The 27,637-nt window shown below is 52.7% G+C and overlaps 1 protein-coding gene across 1 annotated transcript; it reads left to right on the forward strand.

The window, feature by feature from the left end:
• Window positions 1–3,321: 3,321 nt before the first annotated feature.
• Window positions 3,322–27,464, forward strand: SCNN1A (sodium channel epithelial 1 subunit alpha). The gene is made up of 13 exons (XM_035028401.1): window positions 3,322–3,410; window positions 5,586–5,945; window positions 16,993–17,260; window positions 18,120–18,310; window positions 20,901–21,004; window positions 21,399–21,562; window positions 22,002–22,100; window positions 22,296–22,413; window positions 25,124–25,202; window positions 25,335–25,392; window positions 25,561–25,616; window positions 25,765–25,840; window positions 26,201–27,464. The coding sequence occupies exons 2-13, from the start codon at window positions 5,590–5,592 to the stop codon at window positions 26,579–26,581; spliced, it is 1,950 nt and encodes a 649-aa protein (XP_034884292.1). The 5' UTR covers window positions 3,322–3,410; window positions 5,586–5,589; the 3' UTR covers window positions 26,582–27,464.
• The last annotated feature ends 173 nt before the right edge of the window (window positions 27,465–27,637 follow it).

Consider the following 27,637-nt stretch of genomic DNA (forward strand, 5'->3'; position numbering starts at 1 on the left):
AAACTACATTTCCCAGATTCCTTTTTCCTCCAGCTTCTGGGTAGGTTCAGCCAATAGGAAGACAGGTGGGAGGAGGACAGGTAGGTGGGAGGAGGAAGGAAGCCAGGCTCTTTCTCCCTGTCTCTCTGCTTTCAGACATCGGACCTCACCTGTGGTTGGTTGTGTTTCTTTCTTCTCTCCTTTCATTATCCCCTCTCCTCTCGGGCAGCACCCACTATTTACTTCCTGCCGAATGGCTCAGGGGGCCTCTGGGTCTATAATGCTACATGACTTGCTGACTTTCCAGCCCTGGGAGGTGTAGCAGCTTCCCGCTTTGCTGCTTTCTGGGTTGTCTCGCTGTCCCCCGTTGGCTTCTTATCTCCTTCATCACCCATGGACCAATTCCCTGAGTTAAATTTCTTCCACTTGAAAGACTTAGAGCTTTTCCTGTTTCTAAGCTGGACCACGATGGACAAAGCTTACCAATAAATGGTTGTTATGCCTACCCAACCTTCTCCAGGAGGGTGGAGGAAACTCACAGCAGGGATCCATGAATTCTTTATGGGCAGAGCATTGTCTTGGTTTCTTTCCTTTGTGTTCTTTGCCAGCTTCCTTCAAGTTTTACTGATTTCTTTTGGGCAGCACCAGAGAGAACACAAGCAGGGGGAGTGGCAGTCAGAGGGAGAGGGAGAAGCAGGCTCTCCACTGAGCAGGGAGCCCAATGTGGGGCTCGAACCCAGGACCTGGGGATCATGACCTGAGCTGAAGGCAGACGCTTAACCGACTGAGCCACCCAGGCACCCCAGGAATGGATTCTTTTAGATACTCTTACTTTCTTTCTTTCTTTCCTCTTCCCCACACTGCTCTTTAGCCAACTGGTGCCCTTAGAAAGGGTCTGGGAAACACTGAGAGACGTGTCATGGGTGAGGGCCATCCTTCTCCCGAAGAATTATCCAATTGTCATTTGTGCCAAGGTAGAGAAATCCTGCCTTGACCCAAAGGAATAAACTTCTAATGGTGAACTTCTAAGCCTCCTGCCAGGTGACTGGAGTAGGAGTGGCAAGGAGGAATTTTCTGGTGCATCCTTTTAGGTTAAGGAGAAATTCACACCATATAAGTGCAGACAGAAGGATCGCTGTTTTCCACAGCGGACAGCCCAGTGTTGAAAGGCTAATTAGCTCTAAGTAGTGAGAATAAAGAGAGTTGCATTTAATTGAGTGACTCATTTTTTACACTAGGAAGGATAGAGGCTAAAATGGAAAAAGTGAAGGAAATTTAGATAAATTAATAGATTACAAATTAATAAGTTATCAGAGGAAATCAGGATATTTGATGGAGATGCTTTCTCATAGCATGTCACTCTCTGCCAAAGATAAACCTTGAGTCTGAAGATGCTAATTTTGCTGTCTTCTGCAGAGTGGGTCAACAAACAGTGACCAGTAGACAGTGGGGCCACCAAGACGAATAGGCCTAGGGCCTGTTCTCAGAGAACTCATAGTACGATCTGTGCATACGCACACACACAAATCCACACACATACACACGCGCATACCAGGATAATGATAGTATCCAGTGGTAAGAGCCGCCAGAGAATTCTCAACAAGGCTTTCTCTGGGAGTGTGGGAGAGAAAGTGATTATTTCCATCACGTCTTGTTCCCCAGAGAGCAAGAGGCCAGAAGACCCTTTGAACTCATGACCTCATCCCATTGCAGACCCTCTATTTTACTTCTCTCCCTGTAGCCTTTGTCCATTTTATGGCCACACCCCAGGGTCAGGGGATGGCTAGTGCTGGGAGGGAAGGAACAGCTTGGCTCTGGGAGAGGCTGGGGGAACTTCCAAAATGAGGACAACAAGGCCCTGGGTCCCCACCCGAGCAAGACTCCACTTCTCTGGAAGTCAGGGGAGCCACACTGAGCATGGAAAACGAAGAGGCTCAGCTCTCCATCTGGCCCCACTCCTGACTCCTGGGTGACTGTGGGCACGTCACTTTGTTTCTCCGGGCCTTGGTTCCCTCCTGCTTTAAGTCAATTGGAAGGGGCCTTTGGGACCATCTGGGCTGCCTCGCCCTCCCTCCCCTCTGCCATTTCACTTTTCAAATGAGAGCACAGGGCCCCAGAGAGGTAAAGTGACTTTTTCAAAGTCATGTAGTTTAAAGGCAAAAATGGGAGTCACAGAATACCTATGACATGGTCCCATTTATGAAAAAAAAGCATAAATTAAAAAAAAAAATACACGTAGGCCTATTAAAAAACACAAAAAGATCCAGATGGATATACAGATTACGACGACTCTCCTTGGGCAGAAGGGTGGGTAGGAAAGGGAACAAAGGGGAGCTTTTGTTGTTCTGTATATTTCTGTATTGTTGGAAAGTTGCATCGCGACAACAATGTATTGGGGCATTATTTCTGCACTTTCAAAGATAATATTTTAAATGGCGCCACGACAGAAACAGAACTGCAGGTCTCAGATTTCTGTTTCTCACAACCACAAACTTGATCTGGCCCGTTCCAGATCTAGAAGGGCACTTTTTCAAAGCATGTGCTGCCTCCTGGTACCCTGCTGGGCAGTTACAGGGACACTGAGCTTTCCCACTCATCCCGGCCCAGACTTTGCAATTCTTCTCACAGAGCCCTTGAGATGAAAACTATGTGCTGCACTGCTTTAAGCCACGGGTGGATTTCAGATACCAGCTAGTGAATACAGAAGACTGGGAGGTGCCTCTGTGAACCTTTCAGATCCAACAGGCGGGGTGCTGCATACCTTATTTGTAGGGAGGATTGCTCCTTGTTTAAGGACCTGGCCCCAGGGACAATGGAAGATCTAGGAGTGTCGCGGTCCCGCAGGAACGTGGGGACAGTGTAGAGAGCTTTTCACAGAGCCAGGGAGGTAATCTGGTACCCAGACTGCTGATGAGCCCACAGGCTCTGTGTGCGAACCTCCCTAGCTTTCAAAGCCAGGTGCGGGGAGGGGGGGGTGCAGGGAGAGCCTCAATTCCCCATGAATCTCTGGCTGGTTCGTCATGGGAAATAAATGGCAAATACCCTAAGCAGACAACCCCACAGGAGAATTCTGATTTTGTGTTTCACTTGGCTGCCATTTTGTTCTGTGCCCTCAGAAAACTGGCTTCTTTTTGTGGAGGGTCAATTTCTTCATCTGGAAAATGAAAGAAAACCCAGTCTTTCCCTTCCTAGAGGGGGCTGTCCTCCGCAGACATCAGGGGAAGCCGGGCTGGGAATCCTGGTTGACAGCACCTCTCACTTGAAGAGGCCGCAAGAGAACTCCTGCCCTGAGAGGAAGCCACAGGACCCAGCTGCACCCTGAGTTTGGTGTATCCCACTTCCCTCTCATTTGCCTGGTACACTCCTCCGTGTTCCCCAAGATGCAGCAGAGACGTCACCTTCTCCAGGAAGTCTTCCTGAGTCTCCGCTGGGTGAGTGCCTCTCCCTGCCACCCTGGGGCTCCCTCAGCACTTAGCTCTTATCTCTGCCACCAAGAGTCCTTATCTTATGTTGCATGCCTGTCCTCTTCCACCCGACTCCATCAGTGCTCAGGCGGGGCCTGTGTCTACACATCCCAGGTCTGCTCCTCCGGGAGGCGGGAGAAGCCAGTGAACATGCTCTGGGCTGCCTCCGGTGGGGGTCCGGTGGGGGTCCACCAGGGCAGACCTGCCATCAGGCCCAGGGCCTGGGCTGTGTGGTTGTGACTCCGTGCCTCCCCGGGCTCTCTCTCTGGGCCCTCTCCCTGCCCCTGCCCTCTCTGTGTGCTCACTGCTTCCACTTCACTCTTTATCCTCTTGCTGGATTAAGTTTGGAGCAGAGATTCTGGAGGAAAAACACAGCCCTGACCAGTGAGCTTTTCCTTCCTTCCAGGGCTGGTGCAGACTGGGGCCATGACCACCCGCTTCCTCCCTGACACCCAGTGCCGCCCACATCCCTCCCTGTCCCCTCAGTGCCTGCTGTCCCTAATGTGCCCTGGGCTTCAGGTGTGTGCCCAGGTGCCCTGCCTGGCCCCTCTCGGTGCTGCCTCTCGGTGACCACATTCCTGCAACCCCGTGACCACAACAGGGGACATTACACATTCCTGGCCTGGCAGCCAATGGTGTAAAAAAGAACAGAATGTCCCAGGGCCCCGCCCAACCTTCAGCTTCACCTGGGCCCCTCCCTGGCCTGGACAAGGTAGGGGGTGGTAGTGAGGAGTCAGGAGGGAAGAGGATGGAGGGAGAGGCAGAGGGGCACTCTGTGCTCCAGGGCCCAGTGGGTCCAGGAGGTGTTCCCACTTTATTGAGCAGGGAGGAACCTTGCAGATACCCCTTCTTCTTCTACAAGACCTGGGGGTGAGGCTGATCAAGGGGTGCCTTTGGAAGGAGTCCCCAGGGAGGGGACTTAGCTCCTGGAAGCCCACTTGGGGCTTCTTCCCCCTTGATCTCCTGCCAGGGAGGGGAGAGTCCCTTCAGGGCTGGCTCTCTCACCTTCAGCCTCATCTCTCTCCTTCTCCTCCAACTCTGTCCTCCCTCCCAGGTGCCCATCCTGTCCTCCTCCATGGATCTCCCTTTTTCTGCCTTCCCTGTTCTCCTAGTCTCCCCCGCTTTAGTACCCCTCATCCTGGTTGGTTCGTTTTCTTTGTGTTGCCCTCCTGGCTTGGTGTTCAGGATTCCTGTCCTTGTCCATGATCTCCGGCCCTCCCCTGTCAATCTGTCTCTGGTCTCCTTGTCTGTCAGCCCCCCACTGTTACTAGTGGGGTGGGGCTCTCACCTTCCCTCCAGTCCCAGGACTCCCTGGGCACCTGCTCTCAGAGCTCTCCTCCCTTTGGAGAACTCTCAGCTCAGACTCCTCCTTTGCCCCTCCCTCCCCCCTGCCCTGCTCACCTTTAATTGAGATGCTAATGAGGCTTCTGTCGCTTCCATCCCAGCCTGGCGGGCGGGCTCCCCAGCCAGGCTGCTGCACCTGTCAGGTGAGGGGGAGGAGAGGCTCGCCTGCCAGATTCAACTGGAAAGGAACCAGTCCCAGTCCAGCCACAACCCAGGAGCTGGGAGTAGGAGGCGGTTCAGACCTCCTGGAGGCCTTCAGTCGCTGGGACAGAGAGGGAGTCGGGACACGGCCCAAGGCCAGGGCCAGAGACACAGCAGAGAGCCCACCAGGACTGAGAGGGGCAAGGTGGGGAGGAAGAGGAAGAGAGGCAGGACCAGAGAGCCTGGCACACAGACAGGAGACAGGCAAGGAAGAAGAGAGCTGAGAAAGAGACCCAAAGAGAAGCAGAAAGAAGAGAGAGAGAGCGAGCCAGCACTGGGACACAGAGGTCCTACAGGAGGGACTAAAGATAGGGCGGACTGACAGCTGAGGAGACAGAAAGGGAGGCGCAGGGACAGAATCCCGAAGGGTAGCTTCCCAGGGAAGCCCAGCCGCAGCTCTTCTGGCCCGGACTCCCGCAGGTCAGCCGGCTCCTGCCTGGGAAGGTGGAGGGAGGGAGGGAGGGGCGGAGAAGAGGGGGCTCAGGGCGGGATGTGGGCCTGGCCAGGAGCAGCCTCACTGTGGGTCAAGGGGATGATGGGGGAGGCACGAGGGCCCAGAACTCGGCACTGACCCCCGGCCCTCCATGACCGGCCCAGGCTCATGAAAGGAGAGCGGCGGGAGGAGCAGGGGCTGGGCCCCGAACCCGCGGCGCCCCCGCAGCCCACGGAGGAGGAGGAGGCCCTGATCGAGTTCTACCGCTCCTACCGAGACCTCTTCCAGTTCTTCTGCACCACCACCACCATCCATGGCGCCATCCGCCTGGTATGCTCCCAGCACAACCGCATGAAGACGGCCTTCTGGGCCGTGCTGTGGCTCTGCGCCTTCGGCATGATGTACTGGCAGTTCGGCCAGCTCTTCGGGGAGTACTTCAGCTACCCCGTCAGCCTCAACATCAACCTCAACTCCGACAAGCTCGTCTTCCCCGCCGTCACCATCTGCAACCTCAATCCCTACAGGTCAGTCCAGCCCTCGGATCCCTCCGCCGCGTCCCGGGCGCCGGGAAGGGGGCTTCACAGGGGCCAGAGGCCGACCCGCAGACCCGCGGTAGCAGGTGGTACTCCTGCGCCCAGGTAGACCGCCCTTGGGGCAGGAGAGGGACTCCCCGACTTGATGGGCTGGCGGCTCTGACCCGCGGGGCCGTCCGAGCGCCCGCGGCTTATTCACGGTGCGGTTGTGGGAGCGACAGCGCCCCCCTCTTCACTTGCCTTCTAAGTCCGCGAGTGGGAGGGGGTGCCGATGAGGTGAGAGGCGGATAACTCCAAAGGGCCGGGTAGAGATCCTTCCCATCCGTTCCCGGAGCAAGAGGAGGGCGGAGAACAAGGCCTCCTCCACCTGGAGAGAAGAATGTGATGGAGAGCTGAAGCCGTGGCAGGTGCTGCGGGTGGCGGGTGGCGGGTGGTGGGTGGGAGCGGGCAGGGGCTGGGCCCCGGTCGGTTGGTCTGGGCGTAGAAGGGGGAGTTTGTTTCCGGGAAAGCGAGGTGGGGGGTGGCAGCGAAGCGGGCCCAGAGCCCCGAGGCTGGGGATAGAGCTAGAGGAGACCAGGACAGGACAGAAAGCAGCCCCCGGTCCAGCGGTGACCCTTGCCGGGCTGTACGGCTCACCTGGCCAGATGCCTGACTTTTAAGTGCTCGGGTGTGTCCTGCAGTTTTGGGTTTCATCACTGATCTATGCCGGCTTTTCTGGAAGCCGGAGGGGATGGTAACCATGGAGAAGAAAGGAGGTGGGGGCTGGGTGTTTATATATGCCTTTTATTTGTATTCATTCACTGGGTCGCGCAGCACCTTTAGGGCACCTGGAGCATGCCCCATACAGTGCTAGGCCCGCCGCAAATGGGATCATTCATTCATTCATTCATTCATTCATTCATTCAATCTTCACCGAAGGCCAGGCACTTCGCTAGGTTCTGGGAGCCGGAAGATAGAGTAAGACGGAAGAGACAGGCAGCACAAATAAAAGCAGGACAAAAAACAAAACAAAACAAAAAAAACACAAAAAACCCCCAAAACCAGAACAGCAGGACAGTGTGATCAGTCTAATAAAGACTGTGAGAGTCGTAGTCTCTGCCTTCAGGGAATGTAAGATTTAGGAGTGCCTGCATGAGTGTGTGTGTGCGATCACGGCTGATGGAGATTGGTCACCTACTAGGGGTGGAGGCCTCCCATGCATTCTATCGTGTCCTAAGGTGTGTCACAGACCAATAGGGTTGGGACGTCCTGTGCCACAGAGAAAACACTGCTGGCTATTTCACGGATTGGCCTCCCTATGCCCTCCCAGTGAAGGGCGCATTTCCTGAGAAGCTGCTTCATGCACCCCCCACTGCTAAGTGCTCTGCAGCACCCCAGCTCCCCCGGCAGCCCCCCAAAGCAGGGACTGTTATTACCCCTAGTTAACATTGGAGGAAACCGAGGCAAAGACAGACAAGTCACAAGGTCACCGAGATAGTGACGGAGCTGTGACTTACTCTCTGACCCTCTCTCTGATCACAAACCCCTGCCTCTTCTTAATACCCCAGGTGCGGGACATGGAGTAGATGAAGTCTGTAGTCAGATGTTTACATCTCGTTTCCTGGCTCTCCTTCCCCTCCTCCCACCCCTGCTCAGCCTCATTTTTCTTCCTTGGTGCCCATGGGCTTTTGCTCCCCTTCTTCTTGACCCTCTGCTGCTTCCCTGCCCTGATCTTTCCCCCACTTACTCCTCTTCACCCCCTTGGGCCATGGTGGAGGGGTGGGACCCGGGACGCTCTGAGCCAGCAGGGAGGGGAAGGCAGGCAGGTGGGAGGGACAACAGGCTGGGTAGTAGGTTCTTCATAGATATTTGTGCTTGGAAGACACAGGTGGGAGATGGAGAGGGCCGGGCTCCATCTGTTGAGGCCTGCATATTACCTAAGGTTCTGCAGGGGCCAGGTCATGGGCAGGCCAGGAAAAAGCCCTGGGAGCCAGACCAGAGCGGCAGGCTAGGAGGCAGGTGTCCGCACAGAAAGAATCTCTCCTCCGTGAGATTCCGTGCCTCTCTCAGGCAACTGGTGGCCACAGCGCTTAGCAGAGAGAGTGCACCCAGGACGGGAGGGGAGCCAGGGAAGGCCCCCTAGCATGGGGAACAATGTTGAACACTTGCTACATGCTCATCCCTGCACTGGGTGCTTTATTTTTTTCTTTTTTTCATGTTTTAGAGTTTTGTTTTGTTTTTTAATTTGAGAGAGAGACAGAGATATTGAGAGAGAGCATGAGAGGTGAAGAGAGGGAGAGGTCTTGGGATTGGTCTGTGACACACCTTAGGACACAATAGAAAGAGCTCACAAGCAGGGGGAGGGGCAAAGAGGGAGGGAGAAGCAGGCTCCCCGCCCAGCAGGGAGCCCTGTGCCTATGTGGGGCTCAATCCCAGGACCCTGGGAGCATGACCTGAGCCGAAGGCAGACGCTTACCCGACTGAGCCCCCTAGGCGCCCCCGCACTGGGTGCTTTATAAGCACTATCTCACTTAATCTTGGCAAGTCCATGGTTAAGAAATTATTATTATTTCCATTTGGAAATGGAGGTGAAATAATTTGAGCAAGGTCACACAGCAAATAATAAAGAAATAACAACAATGATAGCTAACTCTTCAGGGCACCTGGGTGGCTCAGTTGGTTGGGCGTCTGCCTTCGGCTCAGGTCATGATCTCAGGGTCCTGGGATCGAGCCCCGCGTGGGGCTTCCTGTTCGCATCGGGCTCCCTGCCTGGGCGGGGAGCCTGCTTCTCCCTCCCTCTTTGCCCCTCCCCCTGCTTGTGAGCTCTTTCTCTCTCAAATAAATAAAATCTTAAAAAAAAAAATAGCTAACACTTCTATAGTACTTAATGTGCCAGATATAAGTTTACATTTTATATGAAATTATTTAATTCTCACAAAAGACTTCTAAAGTAAGTACTAGTATTAGTCCTGTGTTATATATGAGGATATCGAGGCCCAGAGAGGTTAAGTAACCTGCCCAAGTTCACACAGGTGAATAATCACCCTGCCACCCCCACCCACCCCACCTAGCAGCCAGTGCATCTCAGGTTACAGCTGAGTCACAAACCAAGTGTGTTTGATTTCAAAGCTCTTTCTCCCTCTGCACTTTAAGGAGGGGCTGGGTGAAGCACCACAGGGTTTCGGGCTGCTGGTGGGGGCCCATGGGGAAGAGCAGGAATAAGGTGAGGGGTACTCGGGGCGCCTGAGCGGCTCAGTCGGTTAAGCATCTGCCTTTGGCTCAGGTCATGATTCCGGGGTCTTGGGATCGAGCCCCGCATCAGGCTCCTTGCTCAGTGGGGAGCCTGCTTCTCCCTCTGCCTTTGTCCCCCCCCATTTCAAATAAATAAATAAAATCTTAAAAAAGATGAGGGGTACTCATCAGGAATACTCAGCAGGAGAGAGGGATCCAGGGCACTTGGCTCCTGTTCCAGGAGAGAGGCAGGGGTGGGTGGACAGGTTAATGCAGCTGGCTGGGCGGTGACCCAAGCGTGACTCATGGCTGCTGGTCAGCGCCAGGTACAGGAGATGGGCCCGAGGAGTGATTCCTACAGGCAAGCAGCAGGGAGGAGGCGGAGACCAGTGGACAGGACAGAAGAGCTGGTGAGATAACAGGAATGAGGCAAAATCAGAGCAGGGACGCAGCAGGATGCCCACAGCCAGCAGAGGCGGAGCAGTCCTGGGCGGCTTTGTCATTTCTGGGCGAGGAGGCAAGGGCTGAAGACCTTCCATACTAAGCAAGGAAGCACTAAGAATCCAGTGGGAAGCGGCTTTTTTGACCCAAGAGAGAGAGCCAGTCATATCCACATCGAGGGAAAACAGAGCCCGAGAACATATTTTTCGTCTCGTCCCGGGAGGGACTGAGGCTGGACCTAAGGAAGAGCTTGAGATTCTCAGACAACAAAAGAGGTCATGGAACCCTTTCCCAAGATGGCCAAGCAGAGGCACAGCACAGGGGTGGGATGAGGAGAGGGGCAACTCCCCAAAGAGAGACGCTGTGGGGAGGGAGGGCTCTGAGCTGGGCCTTCTAGCCCTAACCCTGCAAGGTGGCAGGCTTGGCAGGGTCGAGAGTCCAGACTCTTAGAACTGCCCTCCTTGGCCCCCAGGGCTGGGCTCCTTCTCGTGTCAGGACCCTCCCCACCTCTGTAGCAGCTGTCCTTAGAAAATTCTTCCTTAGGGGCACCTGGGTGGCTCAGCTGGTTGAGCGTCTGCCTTCGGCTCAGGTCACGATCTCGGGGTCCTGGGATCGAGCCCCGTGTTGGGCTCCAGGATGGGCATGGAGCCTTCGTTTGGTTCTTCAAAAGAACCAAACGTCCTCCTTAGATAGAGCTGCAGTTGGCCTCTTTAAAATGTCTAGCCTCTCTTCCTGGTTCTGTCTCTTGGAAGGAACCGTAAAGACACCTTCTCCTTCTTCACCCACCGACTCGGACAGTAGCACTGGCCATGCAGCTTGCAAAATCCACGATCAATACTGATCCTCCTCCTGAGCTTGTTAGATAAGGAAGGAGATTCCTCCCCCGAGTCAGATGGGAAACCGAGGCTCTGAGAACCTACAGGCTTTGCAAAGGTCGCCCGGCTGTTAGGCGGAGGGGCCAGCATTGGAATCTGCTCTTAGGCTCTACTTTTTTAAGCCCGTAGAGTTACATGGTGGGTAAGAGGCAGGCAGTTCCCCCATGTCTCCGTGGCCTGCTCTTCCCCACCAACAGTAACGATAATAAGACAATAGCAGGAGCTGCACAGTGCCTCCTCTGCTGGGTGTTTTTCTCGGGACTTTTCATGTATTAACTCTCATTTACTTTCCGTAACAACCGGATGCCACATTTAGTCCCATTTTACAGGTGGTGAAGCAGAGGCACAGAGGATAAGTGACTGCTCCGAGGCAAACCATCTAAACAGTGGGCAAGGCTCAGACATCCGCCTGCAGAGCCTGTTAGAACTTAGTTCCTTAGTTCCTTGGATGAAATGGTTTCTAGAGCTTTCACCCCCCAGGCTGTCCCTCCTTTGGAACAAGCCTTAGTTTGTGAACATCTATTGCTCTTAAAATGTGGCCAGAACTGAATTGAACATGCAATCTGAGAGCTCAGAATTGACTCTAGAGGGGCTGACTTTGTCTTCAGGGGGTGCTCACAGCTGAGGGGCTGCTCCAGGGCACCTGCCTATGAACACAGCGTGGTGAAGGCTGAGGTTCCAGAGGCCGTGTGTGTGTGTGTGTGTGTGTGTGTGTCTTGAAGGGTTCCCCTGTGAGGCAGATTGGAAGCGCTGAGATGTGAAGAATGGGTCTGAGGAAGGGGCCAAAGAAAGGGAAGTCAAAGTTTCTAGGTGGTCCCTGGAGGAGGGAGGGAGGGGAGTAGGTCCCCACATGCACACTGGCTAGAGAGGAAGCTGGTGAGTTTCCAGTGCCCATCCCGCCTAGTGTTGGCTGAGAGTGCTCTCTGAGGGTCCTCCTGGGGGGTGGGACGAAGGCCTGGGCAAATTCAATGCCCAGTGAGAAGGGCTCGTCTGTGTGAGGAGGCCACCGAGGGGCAAGGGGGAGGGAGGAGATGCACACCGGAAGGCGGCCGGGGTCTCAGCCCCTAAGTCCCTCAGTCTCCCTGCTCCTGCTAGTTTGCCCTGGGCAGGAGAAGAGGGACCAGAGGGGAGATGGCCAGCTGCAGGGAAAGGAGGTTTTGCTGCCCATTCTCAAGTGCTTCTGAGCCCAGAGGCAGAAGTAGTGGGAAAAGCAGGGACCATGAAGTCGGCCAGAGCCTGGGCTCAAATCTTGGCTCTGGGACTTCCTTGCTGAGTGGCCCTGGAGAAGCTGCCCAGGTGATGGATGGTCCTCAGTTTCCTCAGCTGTCAAAGGGAGATAGTAATGCCTGCCTGACTGAATTCTGTGAGGGTGTGCCCACCCTCCAGTGTAGGGCTGTCTGGCAGAGCAGATGGGGGGGGTGGTGACTGGGTAGGAGGTCAAGGTTCGAAGGCTGGACTGTCTTGCTAAAGCCCCATGTTTGCATTCTTTACTCCCTCCCCTGCTCTGCTCTCCTCTTGCCAGCACCCTCCTGCTTGCAGGATAAGATCCGATGTCATTAGTGGGTTTTACTCAGTGTCACTTCTCTTGGTTCTAGGTGTCAGCCAAAGGGGAGGGAGAGATTTGTTTTCTGAAGGGGTGATATGGGAATGCATCTCTCCCCCGCCAAAAAGGAGAGAAAACCTTGAAGAGGGAGTGTTTTGTATGGAGCCTGGCCTCTTCTGGGGGTGGAGGGTGGGGTCTCATCAGAGACCTCTCTGGAAGGGGCAGGAAGGAGCTGACTGGGGGGGTGGGCTGAGGGGAGAACTGGCATAGGGACAGCCTGGGGCTCCGTGGGGAGGAGCAATGTGGCTAGAGAAGGTGATAGACCACTCTGAGTCGATGATGAGGGTGAGGGGGGTGTACAAGGCAGAAGAGAGGCACAGAGGAACTTGAGACAGCTTACGGGGATGTGGAAAGGGAATGCTCAGCCAGAGATGTGGTGGCCTATGTGAAAATAACTCCAGCCAAGGTTGGGGGACCTGGATTCTTCCTATGTGACCAGGAGAAAGATGGTTGCGTTTCCCAGGCTTCAGGCTCCTGTCCATGTCTTCCTGATATTCAGTGGCTTCTTTATTTTGTGTCACTGAATGTTTTCTTAACCCCCTGAGAGCTTCACGTCGTATGCAGATCTAGTGCTATGCCCATTTTACAGGTGGGGAAACTGAGGGTGGATTCCGAAAGGTTGAATTACTTACCAACATTACCCTGCTGAAGTGTGTGGCCGGAACACCAGGACCCACATCTGGTCAATTCTGGCTCTGGTGCTCCTTCTGGGGCAGCTTGCCAACCTCCTCAACTAGCCAGAGCCGGCAGGGACAGAGAGGAGGACAGTGTGGTGGATAGAGCGCTTTCTGACCCGGTTCCTGGCTGGGTGACCTTGAACAAGCCACCTCCCTCAGGTTTTTCACCTGTAAAAAGGAATGACAATAGTATTAGCTGACATGGCCAATAGTTTGCTGAATTACACTGAAGAGTACATTAAATAATGTCTATTCTAATACCACAGTGCCTGGCTCAGAGTAAGTGCTCAATAAAGACTAGCCATTTCTGCAGTCATTTATAATTACCAATCACAAGCAAGTCTCTGGGAGTGTCAAACACACACCTCTGACCTGAGCTACATTTTCTGAGGAGATGAGGGGCAGCTGGAGTTGATGCCTGGGGCCCAGCCAGCTAGACTTTATGAAGGAGAGAGAAACCGAGCCAAGGGGAGGAGGTAGTGAGGATATGGCCTAGAGACTGGTTAGGGCCCCTGGGGTTCTTGTAAAACAACCTTGTTTGGGCCCCACCCTTTCCCACGAAACCCAGATCTCTGGCAGTGCCCCTGACACACAGGTTTTTGACTTTTTCCCTTCCCTTCCCTTCCCTTCCTTTCCCCTTCCCTCCCTCCCTTCCTTCCTTCCTTCCTCTTATAGACAGAAAGAGAAAGTGTGAGTGAGGGGAGGGGCAGAGGAAGAGGAAGAGAGAGAATCTTAAGCAGGCTCCATGCCTATCGAGGAGCCCGATGCAGGGCTCAATTTCACCGCCCCTTGACTTTTCTTTATTTTTTTATTCTTTCTTTCTTTCTTTATTTAAATATTTTATTTATTTATTTGACAGAGAGTGAGAGAGCACAAGCAGGGGAAGCAGCAGGCAGAGGGAGAGGGAGAAGCAGGCTCCCCGCTGAACAGAGAGCCCGATGCAGGGTTCAGTCCCAGGACCCTGGGATCATGACCTGAGCTGAAGGCAACCGCTTAATGACTCAGCCACCCAGGCGCCCCATTGACTTTTTCTTTAATTGAGGTATAATTGGGCACGTGGGTGGCTCAGTCGGGTCAGTGTCTGCCTTGGGCTCAGGTCATGATCCCAGAGTCCTCGGATCGAGTCCCACGGTGGGCTCCCTGCTCAGCAGGGAGTCTGCTTCTCCCTCTCCCTCTGCCCCTCCTCCTGCTCCTTCTCTCTCTCTCTCTCACCTACTCTCTCTCTCAAATAAATAAAATCTTAAAAAATAATTGAGGTATAATTGATATACAATAACATGCACAAATCTTAAGTCCTCACTGAGGTTTGACAATCAAGATCCTGAACATTTCCATTACCTGGTGGCCATCTGAAGTCCATTCCTCTCCCTCTCCCATGGTCATTCTCTGACTTCTGTCACCATCAATTAGTTTGACATAATGTGAATTTGGGTTTTTTTGCATGTGTCTGGCTCAACTTACTGATTTTACTGACCTTAATGTTTCTGAAATTCTCCCATTCTTTTTGCCTGTATCAGCCTCCTTTTATTGCTGAGTGGTATTGATGGACATTTGGGTTGTTTTCAAGCTTTTTGGCTATTATGAATAAAACTGCTATGAACATTCACATACAAGTCTTTATGTTTTCATTGTGCTTGAATAAATAGCTAGGAGTGGAATCGGGTAAAATATCTGGAAGTGAAATTGCTGAGTCATCAGGTAGATGTGTGTTTAACTTTGGTAGTCGAGGGCTACCAAAAGGCTCTCGACTGTGCCATTTTAGACTCCCACCAGCTGCAACTCCAGCTGCTCTCCGTTGCCACCAGCATTTGACATTGTCAGTCTTTTAGGCGCCCAATTATACTTTAGGTTTAGGCTTTTTAAAAAAATTTTTTTTAAGTAGGCTCCACGCTGGGTGTGGAGCCCAATGCAGGGCTTTAACTCAGGACCTGAGAGCAAGACCTGAGCTGAAATCAAGAGTCAGATGCTTGGGCACCTGGGTGGCTCAGTTGGTTAAGCGACTGCCTTCGGCTCAGGTCATGATCCTGGAGTCCAGGGATCGAGTCCCACATCGGGCTCCCTGCTCAGCAGGGAGTCTGCTTCTCCCTCTGACCCTACCCCCTCTTGTGTTCTCTCTCTCATTCTCTCTCTCGCTCTCAAAAAAAAAAAAAAAAAAAGTCAGATGCTTAACTGACTGAGCCACCCAGGCACTAGGTTTAGCCTTCCTAATGGATGTTAAATGGTACCTCCTCCTCCTTTTTTTTTTTAGAAGTTTGCCTTTCTTAAAATTTGTAATTTTTTGTTGTAGTTGACGTACAATATTCTATCAGTTTCAGGTGTATACCATAGTGAATCAATCATTATGGCTTTAATTTGTATTTCCCTGAGGACTAATTATGTTGAACACTTTTCATGTGTTTAGTGACTATTTGTGTATATGTTTTGGTGAATTTTTACTTTATTATTTTTGTTTTGTTTCGGGTTCATTTAAAAACAATTTGCCTTTTTACTGCTGATTTGTAAGAGGTCTTTATATTGCAGGATAAATTCTTCCTAAGGTATTTTTTATTTTATTTAAATTCAATTAATTAACATGTCATGTATTATTAGTTTCAGAGGTAGAGTTTAGTGATTCATCAGTTGCTTCCTTAGATGTTTTTTTTCCAAAAAACGTTTGCCTACCTCAAGGTCATGAAGGTATCTCCGGTGTTTCCTTCTAGAATATTTCTGGTTCTGAATTTTATGTTTAGGTCTGTGATCCAACCTGACTTAATTTTTGTGTATAAACTGAGGTAGAGTTTGAGTTTCCTTTTTTTTTTCTTCTCAATACAGCATACAGCTGTTCCAGCACCATCTGTTTGAAAAAATTATTTCCTCCATTGAATTGAATTGGTGTTTTGGTCAAAACTCGGTTGACTGTATACATGTGAGTTTTGTCTGTCCTTACATAAGCACTACATTGTTTTGCTAACTGTGGCTTCCCTATAAGTTTGGAGTCAGATAAAGTACTCCAACTTTGCTCTTTTCCAAAATTGTCTGAGGGGTGCCTGGCTGGCTCAGAAGAGTGTGTGACTCTTGAGTTCAGGGTTCTGAGTTCGAGTCCCATGTTGGGTGTAGAGATTACTTAAAAATAAATAAATAAACTTAAAAACAAAATTGTTTTGGCCACTCTACATTCTTTCCATTTCCACATGCGCCTTAGAATCAGCCTGTCCGTTTCTTCAGAATGTCTGCTGAAATGTTGGTACGGATTGTGCTGAACCTCAAGACCAATTTGGGAGACACCTTAACTATACAGAGTTTCTGACCCATGAACTCATGTAACTCTCCATTTGTTTTGGCCTTTGAGTTCTCTCAGCATGATTTTCAGGATAGAGCTCTTGCCTATCTTTCATTAAATTTATTCCTGGTATTTGGTGTTTATGTTATTTAATATGGTTTTGTTTTGTGATTTCATTTTTCCATCTTTTTGTTGCTAATATGTAGAAATACAATTAACTTTTGTACATTGGTTTTGTATCCTACAACCTTGTTGAATGTATTAGTTCTAGGTTGTGTGTATTTTGTTTTGGTAGATTCTAGCCCTAAGGCACTGCCACTATGGACTTTCATGATGGAGATGGTAATAGGGCCTGTACTGAGAAGGAATGTGATGATTTATACTGGACAGTGTTTAACTTCTGGTGTTGGGCCCCACCCATCACTCATTAAAACTGAGTCTTTGATGGGAGGGGCCGTGTGCGGCATCTGTAGTTTTAAAGTTCCTGGGGAGATTCTAGAAGTGCAGTTAAGCACCCCTAATTGAGAAGGTGCCGGGTGGCAGCCGGGCCCAAAGGCCCGACCCACACAGCGCGGTCCGAGCGAGCGTGTGGGCGCAGAACGAGGCCACACCCTCTCCCGCTTCGGCAAAGGGCAGACGAGTTCCGGGTTCCCAACGCGGCCAGGGCGAGGGGGAGGAGAGCGCCCCACAGCCAGGCGCCTCCCGCCTCTCCCTTCTGATAAGCAGGCCGTAATGAATGCCGTCACCGCAGGGGCTCACGGTCGCCTCCACTGCCCCCGCGGAACACCTTGTCTACACCCCCACGTCCCCCGTCCTCCGAGAGCGCCCTGGAGCCACCAGAGCTATTCCCCGCAGGCTTCTCCTTGATGAACCGACCTCACCGGTTTCGGGCGAGGAAACTGAGGCCCGCAGGGGCCCGGCACTCGCGCGAGGCCGTCCCCCAGTCCGCCCCTCCTCCCATCGCCCCTTCTAGGTACACGCAAATTAAAGAGGAGCTGGAGGAGCTGGACCGCATCACAGAGCAGACGCTCTACGATCTGTACAAATACAACTCCTCCAACACCCTGGGGGCCCACCCCCGCGGTCGCCGCGACCTCTGGGAGACCTGGCCGCACCCCCTGCAGCGCCTGGCGGCCCCGGCCCCGCCCTCCCGGGCCCGCGCAGCCCGCAGCACCGCCTCCATTGTGCGGGACAACAACCCCCAAGTGAACTGGAAGGACTGGAAGATCGGCTTCCAGCTGGTAAGGCCCCGCCCCCGGAGGCCCCGCCCCGGAGGCCCCGCCCCCGGAGGCCCCGCCCCGCCCCGGCGTCCCGGCCCCCGGGTTCCGCCGGCGCCCTGGACTGGGCTGCCTTTCCGGACCCGCCTCTGTTGCCTAGCGACGGGAGGCGGGACCTCGCCGGCCCGCTGGCGAAATACATTAATTGAATAACTATCTTCTCTGCCGGCTTGTGGGGTCTCCTCGCCCCGGCCTCCGTTGGGAGCGTTCCAGCGGCCGGAAGTCAAATCCGTTGTGGAAAAAGCACCTTTCTGAATCGTCAGGCCCCACTGGTGGGACTCAGTTGGGACCCATCAGTAGGGAACTGGGGCTCTGCGGGCCTAAGAGAGAATAAGGAGACAGGAAAAAGACTTAAAAAAAAATGTTTTAATAAAAAATAAAATGGAGAATAAGCGGAAGTGGGAGAGTAACAGAGGAAAGAAGAGAGACCCCGTTTGGGGACAGTGGACCATACAGCCAGGAGACCTGGGTTCTCGTCCTGGCGCAGTTGCGAGGGCAAACCTCTTGATTCCTCGGTCTTCCCATCAGTAAAATGGGGAGACGAATGCTTGCTCCACCCTCTCGCGCAGACTGTATAAATGACCCACAAGGTGTGCACAGCTCCCGGTCTCCTTGGCCAACCACTCCCTTAAGCCCATGGTTTCCTGGTCCACTGTCCTCCGGGCTTCAGCTTCTGTCTGCCTTCTGTTCTTCCCCACTCCTGGCTCCCCACCCCTGTCTATCAGTCCTCGGGACCCCAGACCACTCATCCTTTGACCTCAGCCTGCCCTGCAGCCTGGACCCTGCTGCTGGCCCTCTGACACCCTGTGGTCTCTGTGTCTAGTGCAACCAGAACAAATCGGACTGCTTTTACCAGACTTACTCGTCAGGGGTGGATGCAGTGAGGGAGTGGTACCGCTTCCACTACATCAACATTGTCTCGTGCCTGGGGGACACTTCTCCGTCCCCGGGGGAGGACATGCTGGACAACTTCATCTTCGCCTGCCGCTTCAACCAGGCCCCCTGCAATCAGGCGTGAGTCCCTCCTGCCTGGCTCCCTGCTCCCCACAGGGTCTCCTTCCCCGAGGCCCATCTGAGGCTCATATGGGCAGCGCCCAGGAAATGCTCAGGTGCAGGGAGGAGAGGGAAGCGCCTCAGGTCCACACCTCTGTCCCGTGGATTATCCTGCAGGGCTTCTGCCGCTCTCGCTGCCTGCGGTGCTGGGTGTGAGTCAGACAGCTGAATATGGATGCCCTGGGAAGGCTGGAGTTGAGCCCTGGCTCTGAGACTCCAATGGCTGGAAGTATGCTTCTCCATCTTTCTAAGGCCTCTTCGTCACTAGCCCCAAACTTAAGAGTGCCTAGGAGGTCATCTTCTTGGAGAAGGTGGGCAGTAATGGTTTGGTGGAAATAGCACGGATTGAATGAGGGAGCGAACCTGGGTCCCTGCTGTGGCTCTGTAACTTCCCGGACAGGTGACTAGGCATTTCACATCACTCTGCAGAGCCCGTTTCTTTGTAAAATGGGGGGTGGGGGGTGGGCAATGAGATCCACTCAATGTTCATCCAACAAATACTGTTTACTATCTGGGCTGTGTGCCAGTCACTGTTTTAGGAATCTGGGATATACCGAATGGGAAAAATAATATAAACTTTGGCCTTTTGGCACTTTTTGTCAAGCGATGAGGATGTTGATTATACCCATCTCCAAGTTCATGAGATAAATGTGAGGGCATTTTGTAAACCGCAGGGAGAAATGGGTCTCATTGCTCTTGAACTCCAACAGGTGAATGTGGCTTGCCCTAGGCCGCCAGGCCAGCCCTAGCTAAGGATCCTTCCCACTCCCCTGCACTGCCCGCCAGGCATTCCCTCTGCCAGAACTTGTCATTATGTCCTTGCAAAGAGGTCATGGCAGGTGGCAGCCTCTGGCCTCTCCTACTCCCGCCTTCCCCTCCTCCTGCTGCTGCTTGATCTTCACGTTTTCAGGTGCCATCTCGCTGTCTCTGCCAGGCTGAGGAAGGGTGCTGAAGGGCCCTTCCTTCTCATGTCGCTGCAATGCACCTGCTTCTCATGTCACCTCCTTCTGCCCCCACGCTCACCTGGCACACACACTCTGGCCAGCGCAAGATTCTGTTCCTGTTTCTCGTCCTCATGTTTGTTTGAAGATAGGCGCTACCTGCTGGGAAGCTTACACCTGCCACCTAAATGTCACCTTCCCAATGGTCCTCTCACTGTGCCAGCCCCGTGCTTACCTCCCCATCAGCGGCAAGTCCAGAGTTCATCTCAGTCTTGACGGTTAGGTCACTTCCTTAGCTCAGAGCCTCATCATTTCTCACCCAGCTTATCATAATCCCCTCACCTCCCATTGTCTTTCTGACTCCAAATCCTCTTTATTCTGTAGCTCTTCCAGTTAGTCCTGCTTAAAATCCTCCACTGTCTCTCATGGCCTCCAGAATCGAATTGAAGCCCCTTATCATGGCTTTCTCCTTCTCTCCGTAATCTTTTCTTTAATGCCAGCTTGATCGAGATACAACACACCATAAAATTCATCCTTTAAATGTATACCATTCAGTGATTTTTAGTATAGTCACAGAATTGTGCAAGTGCAATCCAATTTAAGACCATTTTCCTCACCCTGAAAAGAAACCCTGCACCTACTAGCAGTCACTCTCCCCATTCCCTCCCCTCCTCCAGGCCCTGGAAAGCAGGAATCTACTTTCTGTCTCTATGGATTGCCTATCATGGGCATTTCATATGCATAGAATCATATTCTATGTGGCCTTTTGTCTCTGGCTTCTTTCACTCAGCACAATGTTTTCAAGGCCCGTCCATGTTGTAACAGCACTTCATTCTTTTTATTTATTTTTTTAAAGATTTTACTCATTTACTTTAGAGAGAGAGAGAGAGAGAGAGAGCGAGCATGAATGAGGGGTCGAGGGGGGGGGAAGCAGAGGGGGAAGCAGATGCAGGCTCCCCACTGAGCAGGGAGCCTGTCACACGTCTCGATCCCAGGACCTTGAGATCATGACCTAAGGCAGCCGAAGGCAGACGCTTAACCGACTGAGCCACCCAGGCGCCCCCCCCCACCTTTTTAAAAAAGATTTATTTATTGGGTTAAATAAATAAATTTATTTATTTATAATAAATAAATTTTTATATATTTATAAATATATATTTATAAATATAATAAATTATAAATATATATTTATAAATAAATAAAGGGGGAACTAAGGTTTAGACATGTGAGAAGCTAGGGAAACTGCTAAAGTCTTCATAATGCAACACAGTGACACAAGAGCGCTCACAAGGCCAGTGAGGTCAGGTGGCCTGGAGGGAAGAGACTGGGCTGGAAGGTAGAGGACCTGTTTTGAGTTCCAAGTTTGTCATCACTGTTTGTGTGACCTTGGGCAGCTCCTTGACCTCTCTGAGCCCTGGCTTCCTCTTCTGTGATGTGGGGGTGATGCTCTCCCAGGCTATTGGTTGGAGTGGCTTAGGGAGCGTGGGTAAAGCTCCCAGGGTGTGTTGGCACATAGTAGATGGTCAGGAAACAAAGGTCACTGGAAGTCCTGCTCTCTCTGGCCCCCTACGCTTTCCTTTCTGATCCTACTTTCTCTCTCTCCTGGACAGGAATTACTCTCACTTTCACCACCCGATGTATGGGAACTGCTACACTTTCAATGGCAAGAACAACTCTAACCTCTGGATGTCTTCCATGCCCGGGATCAAAAATGGTGAGCCACTCCTCATTCCCACCATCCCTGACCTCTGCCTCAGGGCTTCCCATGGCCCTGCTCACCCGCCTTTACCCACCTCGTGCTCACGTCTTAAGAGATGCTGTGTGCCGCTGGGCCTCCCCACAGTGGGCCTATCTCTATCCTGGAAGGAGTCTTCTCTGTTCTTTGTCCCCCATGGGCACCACAGACTCGATTCCAGGTGTGATAGGAATCCTGTCCCAGTTCTGCCTGCCCACCCCCGAATCCAGCTCAGGGGTTGCCAAATCCCTACGTGAGTCTTCCTGGCCTTGCCCTCCCCTGGAGCATTAGAGACTGGGCAGGTGGGAGAGGGGGTTCCGTCCCCTACCACTTCTCCAAGACCTCCCCCACTCTGCTCCCTCTGCACCCCCAGGCCTGTCCCTGACGCTGCGCACAGAGCAGAATGACTTCATCCCGCTGCTGTCCACGGTGACTGGGGCCAGGGTAATGGTGCACGGGCAGGATGAGCCTGCCTTCATGGATGACGGCGGCTTTAACTTGCGGCCTGGCGTGGAGACCTCCATCAGCATGAGGAAGGCAAGGGCGCTGCCTGGGAGGCCTGGGAGGAGAGCCGCAGGTTGGAGAGGGCAGGGGAGGTGACTCGACAGCCAGAAGACCGGAGAGGGAGTTCATGTGGGGTGGGTCTGAGGCGGGTGGAGGTCTTCAGGAGCAGAATCGGGAGCAAGGGGCTGGAGAAGTAGGGACCTGAGGAGGGACCATGGGTGGGAGTGCTGAGAAGGGTTCGGGACGTGCCTAGGGTTCCCAGGGCGCTGTGTCCTTGCAAGTAGCACTGGGATGGGCATTGGGGGCCCCTGGGGGCATGTTTTGAAATGGTGAGACAGACCAGAGAGGCTGGCAGGGTAGGATAGGAGATATAAACCCTCTGGACTGAGGGAAGACAGAGAATTCAGGAAGGGGCCTGGGCCACTTGCTCTGACCTCTGACCTCTGACTTCATTGTGCGTGTGGGTGCGCAGGAAGCCCTGGACAGACTTGGGGGCAACTATGGTGACTGTACCAAGAATGGCAGCGATGTCCCTGTGGAGAACCTTTATCTTTCCAAGTACACACAGCAGGTGAGACCAACCTGTTTCTATGGCAACCATCTCCCAGGCCTGCCCTGTTGGTCCGTCAAAAGTTGGAGGGGTGTATGTGTGTGTGAGTTACAGGTGGAAAGAGGGGTGCAGAGAATGGTTTGTCCTTCCCTTCTGGGGCTGTGTGGGGGGAGGGCAGGCCTGAACCCCCTTTCCCGCCACCCCCATCTCCTCCAGGTGTGTATCCGCTCCTGCTTCCAGGAGAACATGATCAAGGAGTGTGGCTGTGCCTACATCTTCTATCCACTGCCCAAGAATGCAGAGTTCTGTGACTACAGGAAGCATAATTCCTGGGGTGAGACCACAGGGAGCCCCTGGTCTGCCCCGGGGCCCCAGGGCTTTCTTGGAGCGGAAGCACGCGCTCCCCTCTGGGTCCCTCTGTGACGCTAATTCTCTCTCTCTCTCTCTCCTGTGTTCCAGCCCTTAGACTCACCTCTCAGTTTCTTCTCACTCTTTCTCTCTCCTCTATCCCTGTTCCTCCCTCCCAGCTTCTCTCTCTGCGTTTTGGCTTCTGTGTGTTTATAGAGAATCACCCCATTTAAAAATGACTCACAGCGTAAGGAAGGAAAAGCACGTGAGGAAAGTCTTCCTCGCTCGCTCCACACTCTGCCTGCTGAGGTTCTAGTGCACAATCTGCCTGTAGCTTCCCTGTCTCACTTGCCAGGTGCTGGGCAAGGCACAAGACCGCTCACTGGGTGCCGGAAGAAAATACTAGAAGTTACATGTATCTGTCCAATTCCCTAACATCTTCCATTCTATATATGTTTTATAATGTACCTAATGGATCAGTTCTGTAGTAGCAAGTATGGAATTTATAAATCAATACATACAGAGTTACTTATTTAAGATTTTTTTTAAAAGATTTATTTATTTGCGGGGGAGAGAGAGCACATGGGGGGGGGGGGTGCAGAAGGAGCAGGAGAGAGGAACCCAAGCAGACTTTGCGCTGAGTGCAGAGCCTGACACGGGGCTCGATCTCCCAACTCTGAGATCACCACCTGAGCTGAAACCCAGTGTCAGAGGGGTGCCATGCAGGCACCCGAATTTAAGAATTTTTTACCTACAGGAGGGCATAATCAAAAAAGTTTGGAGAGCACTGAAATCTCCTTTTTATCCTGGTTTAGGAGTAGACAAATCCCTGTTCCTTTCTATAACTATAGCTGAGTTATGCTGCATGGAAGCTCTGTTCTAGGAACCTAAGAGGGAAAGAAAATCCCAAACAAGAAACTAGAAAATAGAGGACTGGCAATCCTGCCGCACCTGAATGGTCCTCCCGAGGTCCTCCTCCCCGGGCTCCCCTGGGCCCAGCTCTCCTCCTGCTGGTGGCCATTGCTGGAGGAGATGAGCCTCCACACATGTAAGAGGACGGGGCAGACCCCTCTCTTGGTTCTGTCCCTGTGGATCTTTCTGCCTCCTCCCTTCCCTGGGGGTGCTCCCCACGGATATCTCCCCTGCCCTGTACTTGGTAGTCCCAGCCTCCTGTTCTCATCTCTCCTGCCTTAGGTCAGAGTGCACCAGAGCTGGAGGGAAACTCCGGGGCCATCTGACGTCACCGGCTCCTTTCTCAGATGAGCAGGCTGAGGCCCAGGGGGAAGATGTGATGTGATGTCCCCCCTCCCATGTGCAGAGCAGGGACTCCCTGCCCACTGCTCCTCGCTGCCCCCAATGATTTCTAAATGGCTGTGAGCTTGAGGATCTGTGAGAGAAAAATAATAATGCTGATTGCTGAGAAGCCAGGAGGATGGGGGAGAGGAACTGGGGACATGGTCTGCTGTTTCCTAAGGACTCCTGACTCCCCAGAGGAAAGGGCCCAGCTGCCCCCCACGCTTTGCTGTTCCAGACCCCCCTAGTCCTTGCAGAACGAAGTGATTTGGGTCAGAAATGGAGGACTTCCAGAACGGGCAACAAAGTAGCAAGAATGACACAATAACCTTACTTAGAACTTGGCAAATAGGGGAGAAGGGGGATCCATAGACTCATCCCCCACCTTTGAGATCATTTCTGTCCCAGGTAATTCACCCATTTAAAGTGCACAATTTGATTTTAGTATAGTTTTAGTTTTCAGTATAATCACGGAGCTGTGTGGCAGCCACAGTCAACTTTAGAACATTTCCACCACTCCCAAAAGAAACTTTTTACCCATTAGCACTCTCTGAGCTCCCCATGTCCTGCACCCGCAGCCCCCTGCCCCACCCCTGGGAACCACTAATCTACTTTCCGTCTCTACAGATTTGCCTATTCTGGACATTTCATGTGAGTGGAATCCTGTGCTATGTGGTCCTTTGTGACTGGCTTCTTGTATTTAGCATAGCATTTTCAAGGGTCATCCACCTTGTGGCATCTATTGGTACTTGGTTCCTTTTCAGGGCTGAATAATATTCCATTGTACAGCTCTGCCTCGTGTTTTTACCCGTTCATCAGTTGACGGACACTTGGGTTGTTTCTATTTCCTGTTTCTCTTTTGTGTGTGAACCTATGTTTCAGTTCTCTTGGGTATATACCTAGGAGTGGCATTTCTGGGTCATCTCGTAACTCTGTGTTCGACATTTTGAGGAACTGCCAGACTCTTTTCCAAAGCGGCCGCACCATTTCACGTTCCCAGCAGCAATGCAGGAAGGTTCTAGTTTCTTCACATCCTCCCCGATACTTATTTATTTATTTTTTTAATGGCCACCCTGGTGGGTGTAAAGTGGCATCTCATTGTGGTTTAAGCTCATATTTCTTACACAGTTGTTCCCGGTTTTCTTTTTGATTTTAGATTTTTGTCCATATCCTACTCATCTTTACATAGATGTGTCCTGGGTTGTTTTTTGGTTTGTTTGTTTGTTTTTAAATTTTCCTGACTTAGCCTAATTTCTTAAACACTTTCTCGTGCTACCACTCAGGAGGCATCCCTGTAACGCTACTTGTAATGTGGGTATGCTCCTATCTTGGGAGACCTCTTGGGTCTGGGGTGGAGAAGGTGGAAGTGCCCCAGGAAAATGGGCATCTCTCTGCACCCACAGGTTACTGTTACTATAAGCTTCAGGATGCCTTTTCCTCGGACCGCCTGGGCTGTTTCACCAAGTGCCGGAAGCCATGCAGGTGAGTGTCTCCGTCCCCTGGGGCACAGGTTGGGTCGCTGGCCACTTGGCTGGGGAGAGTCCAGGGTACTTGGCTAAGCCTTTGAGCGGGAGAACCTCACCTCAATCACTGAGTTCCTTTCTCCATCCCCAGTGTGACCAGCTACGAGCTCTCTGCCGTTTATTCACGATGGCCCTCAGTGACATCCCAGGTAAAGTGGGGAAGGGGAGAGGGATAGGGGATGTGTGTGTGTGTGTGTGTGTGTGTGTAACACTGTGGTCTTCTCTGGGTGTGTATATGGATGTGTTTGATGCCACATCCAACCCTATAAGCCTGAAGAGTATGGGGTGACCCCACTGACACCCCCATTCTTTTTCAGGACTGGATCTTCCAGATGCTATCCCGACAGAACAATTATACCATCAACAACAAAAGGTCAGTTCTACCCTGATCTGGCTGTGGAGAGGAGTCCCTGGGAGGGAATACCAATCTACGAAGAGGACGTGACTGGGGGAGGGTGTTTGTGAGGGTCTGAGAAGTTAATCCATTGCCATTTCTTCCTACCCTCTCCTCAACTCCAAAGAAATGGGGTTGCCAAACTCAACATCTTCTTCAAGGAGCTGAAATACAAAACCAATTCTGAGTCTCCCTCTGTCACGGTATGTCCTTATTGAGCCGGTGATTCTCTTGGAGGTCTTAGCGGATGGCTGTCAGGGAAAACAAGGGGGTGCCTCTGTGGGGCCACAGGGGTCTGGGCCTTGAAGGTAGGGGAAAAGGAAAGGATGGGAGGGCAAGGGTGAGGTTGAGAAGGTTGGAAGAAGGGGAGCTTGGCTGGGGGATGAAGTCTCTGGGCATGGTGAGAGGGAAGGGTGTGCCAGATGGGTATGACTGGGACAGAAGGAAGGGGTCCAGGGGACCACCAAGAGGCCGAAAGGGGTGGGTGAGGGCTTCGTGGAAGGAGGGATGGGGCTCTTCTTCCACCTCTGCCCTAGTGATCAGTGTGCCCTTTTCCCTTACAGATGGTCACCCTCCTGTCCAACCTGGGCAGCCAATGGAGCCTGTGGTTCGGCTCCTCGGTGCTGTCTGTGGTGGAGATGGCCGAGCTCATCTTTGACCTCCTGGTCATCACATTCCTCATGCTGCTGCGGAGGTTCCGAAGCCGATACTGGTCTCCGGGCCGAGGGGGCAGGGGTGCCCAGGAGGTGGCCTCCACTCCGGCTTCCTCCCTCCCCTCCCATTACTGCCCCCGCCCCACATCCCCCTCCCCACCCCCACCAGGCCCTGCCACTTCCCCAGCCTTGACAGCCCCTCCACCTGCCTATGCCACTCTGGGCCCCTGCCCTTCTCCGTCCAGCTTGGTGCGGACTGACTACTCTGCCTATACTCTGGAGGAGCCCTGAGAGGGAAAGAACATGTCCCCCCTCCACCCAAGGCAGGCGCTTCCCCTGGTGGGAGGGGACCAGGCTTGGCAGGATGAGAGAAAGTTTGGGGACTTCCTCTCAGAACTGCCCAACTGCCTTTGGTGTGGGGGAGGGAAGCAGGATGGACAAGGGGCTACAGAAATGGCCCAGTGAACAGGGGCCAAGGAACCTGCCTGGCATTGCCCTGTCTTCCGCCCTGTCCCCTCTGGTCCTGCCTCTAGAAGATGCTGATTTCCCAACCCGAGCGCAAACAAGTCCACTTTTTCCTTGGATCAGCCAGGCCAAACTTGGAGCTTCGACAAGGAACCTTCCTAGGAAACCACTGGTGACCGGAAACAAAAACAAGGGCACACAAAGGCATGCACACTTCCTACCCAGAGATGACTGAAGCCAACCCCGGGCCTGGCCACGCTGCTTTCCAGTGACACGTTTGCTCCTCTTCTTGAACTTGAGTGGGGAACCCCACCCAAAAGCCCCCTTTGTTAGTTCTTGGGCAATTCTCCTTCCCAGGGCAGGGGCTGGAGCAGACCGATGTAGTAAAGGCTTGGCCATGCCTAGTTGGCCCCAGGACTCTTCCAGCCTCATCTACCCTGCGCCCCAACAGAGCCATACCCCAATGCCTCTGCGTCCTTCATACCTTCGCATATTGGCCCGAGTTCTTTCCTCAGCCTGGAAGCCTGGAGAATTCCTGTGCATCCCTTAGAACCCTATTCTGGCACCACTACTTCTGGGAAGAGTTCTGCTCCTTCTTGTCTTCCCCAGAATCGATCACTTCCCTCTCCCCTGGACTCCCATAGCACGGCATAACATCTGTTGGAGAGTTGATGTTGGCTTATGCTTTCTTGTTCCTTTGTGTCTGCCTCCCCAACTAGACCGAGCTCCTTGTGGTCAGGGACGGAATCTTGTTCATTTATGTATCCTCAGAGTCTAGCCCAGTGTCCCGCTTGGAGCAAGTAGGCAGGTGCTCAATAAATGTTTGCTGCATAAGGAATGTCTGGAGAGCTGTATGGGGGCACCATCAAGGGGGTAGGGAGT

The sequence above is a fragment of the Mirounga leonina genome, unplaced genomic scaffold, assembly GCF_011800145.1.
Source record: "Mirounga leonina isolate KUSES-001 unplaced genomic scaffold, KU_Mleo_1.0 Mir_201, whole genome shotgun sequence".
Classification (NCBI taxonomy): domain Eukaryota; kingdom Metazoa; phylum Chordata; class Mammalia; order Carnivora; family Phocidae; genus Mirounga; species Mirounga leonina.

Bases quoted from the DNA above. Each gene is read 5' to 3' on its own strand.
- SCNN1A (XM_035028401.1), top strand. From the start codon at position 5,590: ATGAAAGGAGAGCGGCGGGAGGAGCAGGGGCTGGGCCCCGAACCCGCG. The intron at 25,203-25,334 runs GTGAGTGTCTCC...CTCCATCCCCAG, and splicing joins AAGTGCCGGAAGCCATGCAG to TGTGACCAGCTACGAGCTCT. The intron at 25,841-26,200 runs GTATGTCCTTAT...TTTCCCTTACAG, and splicing joins CTGAGTCTCCCTCTGTCACG to ATGGTCACCCTCCTGTCCAA.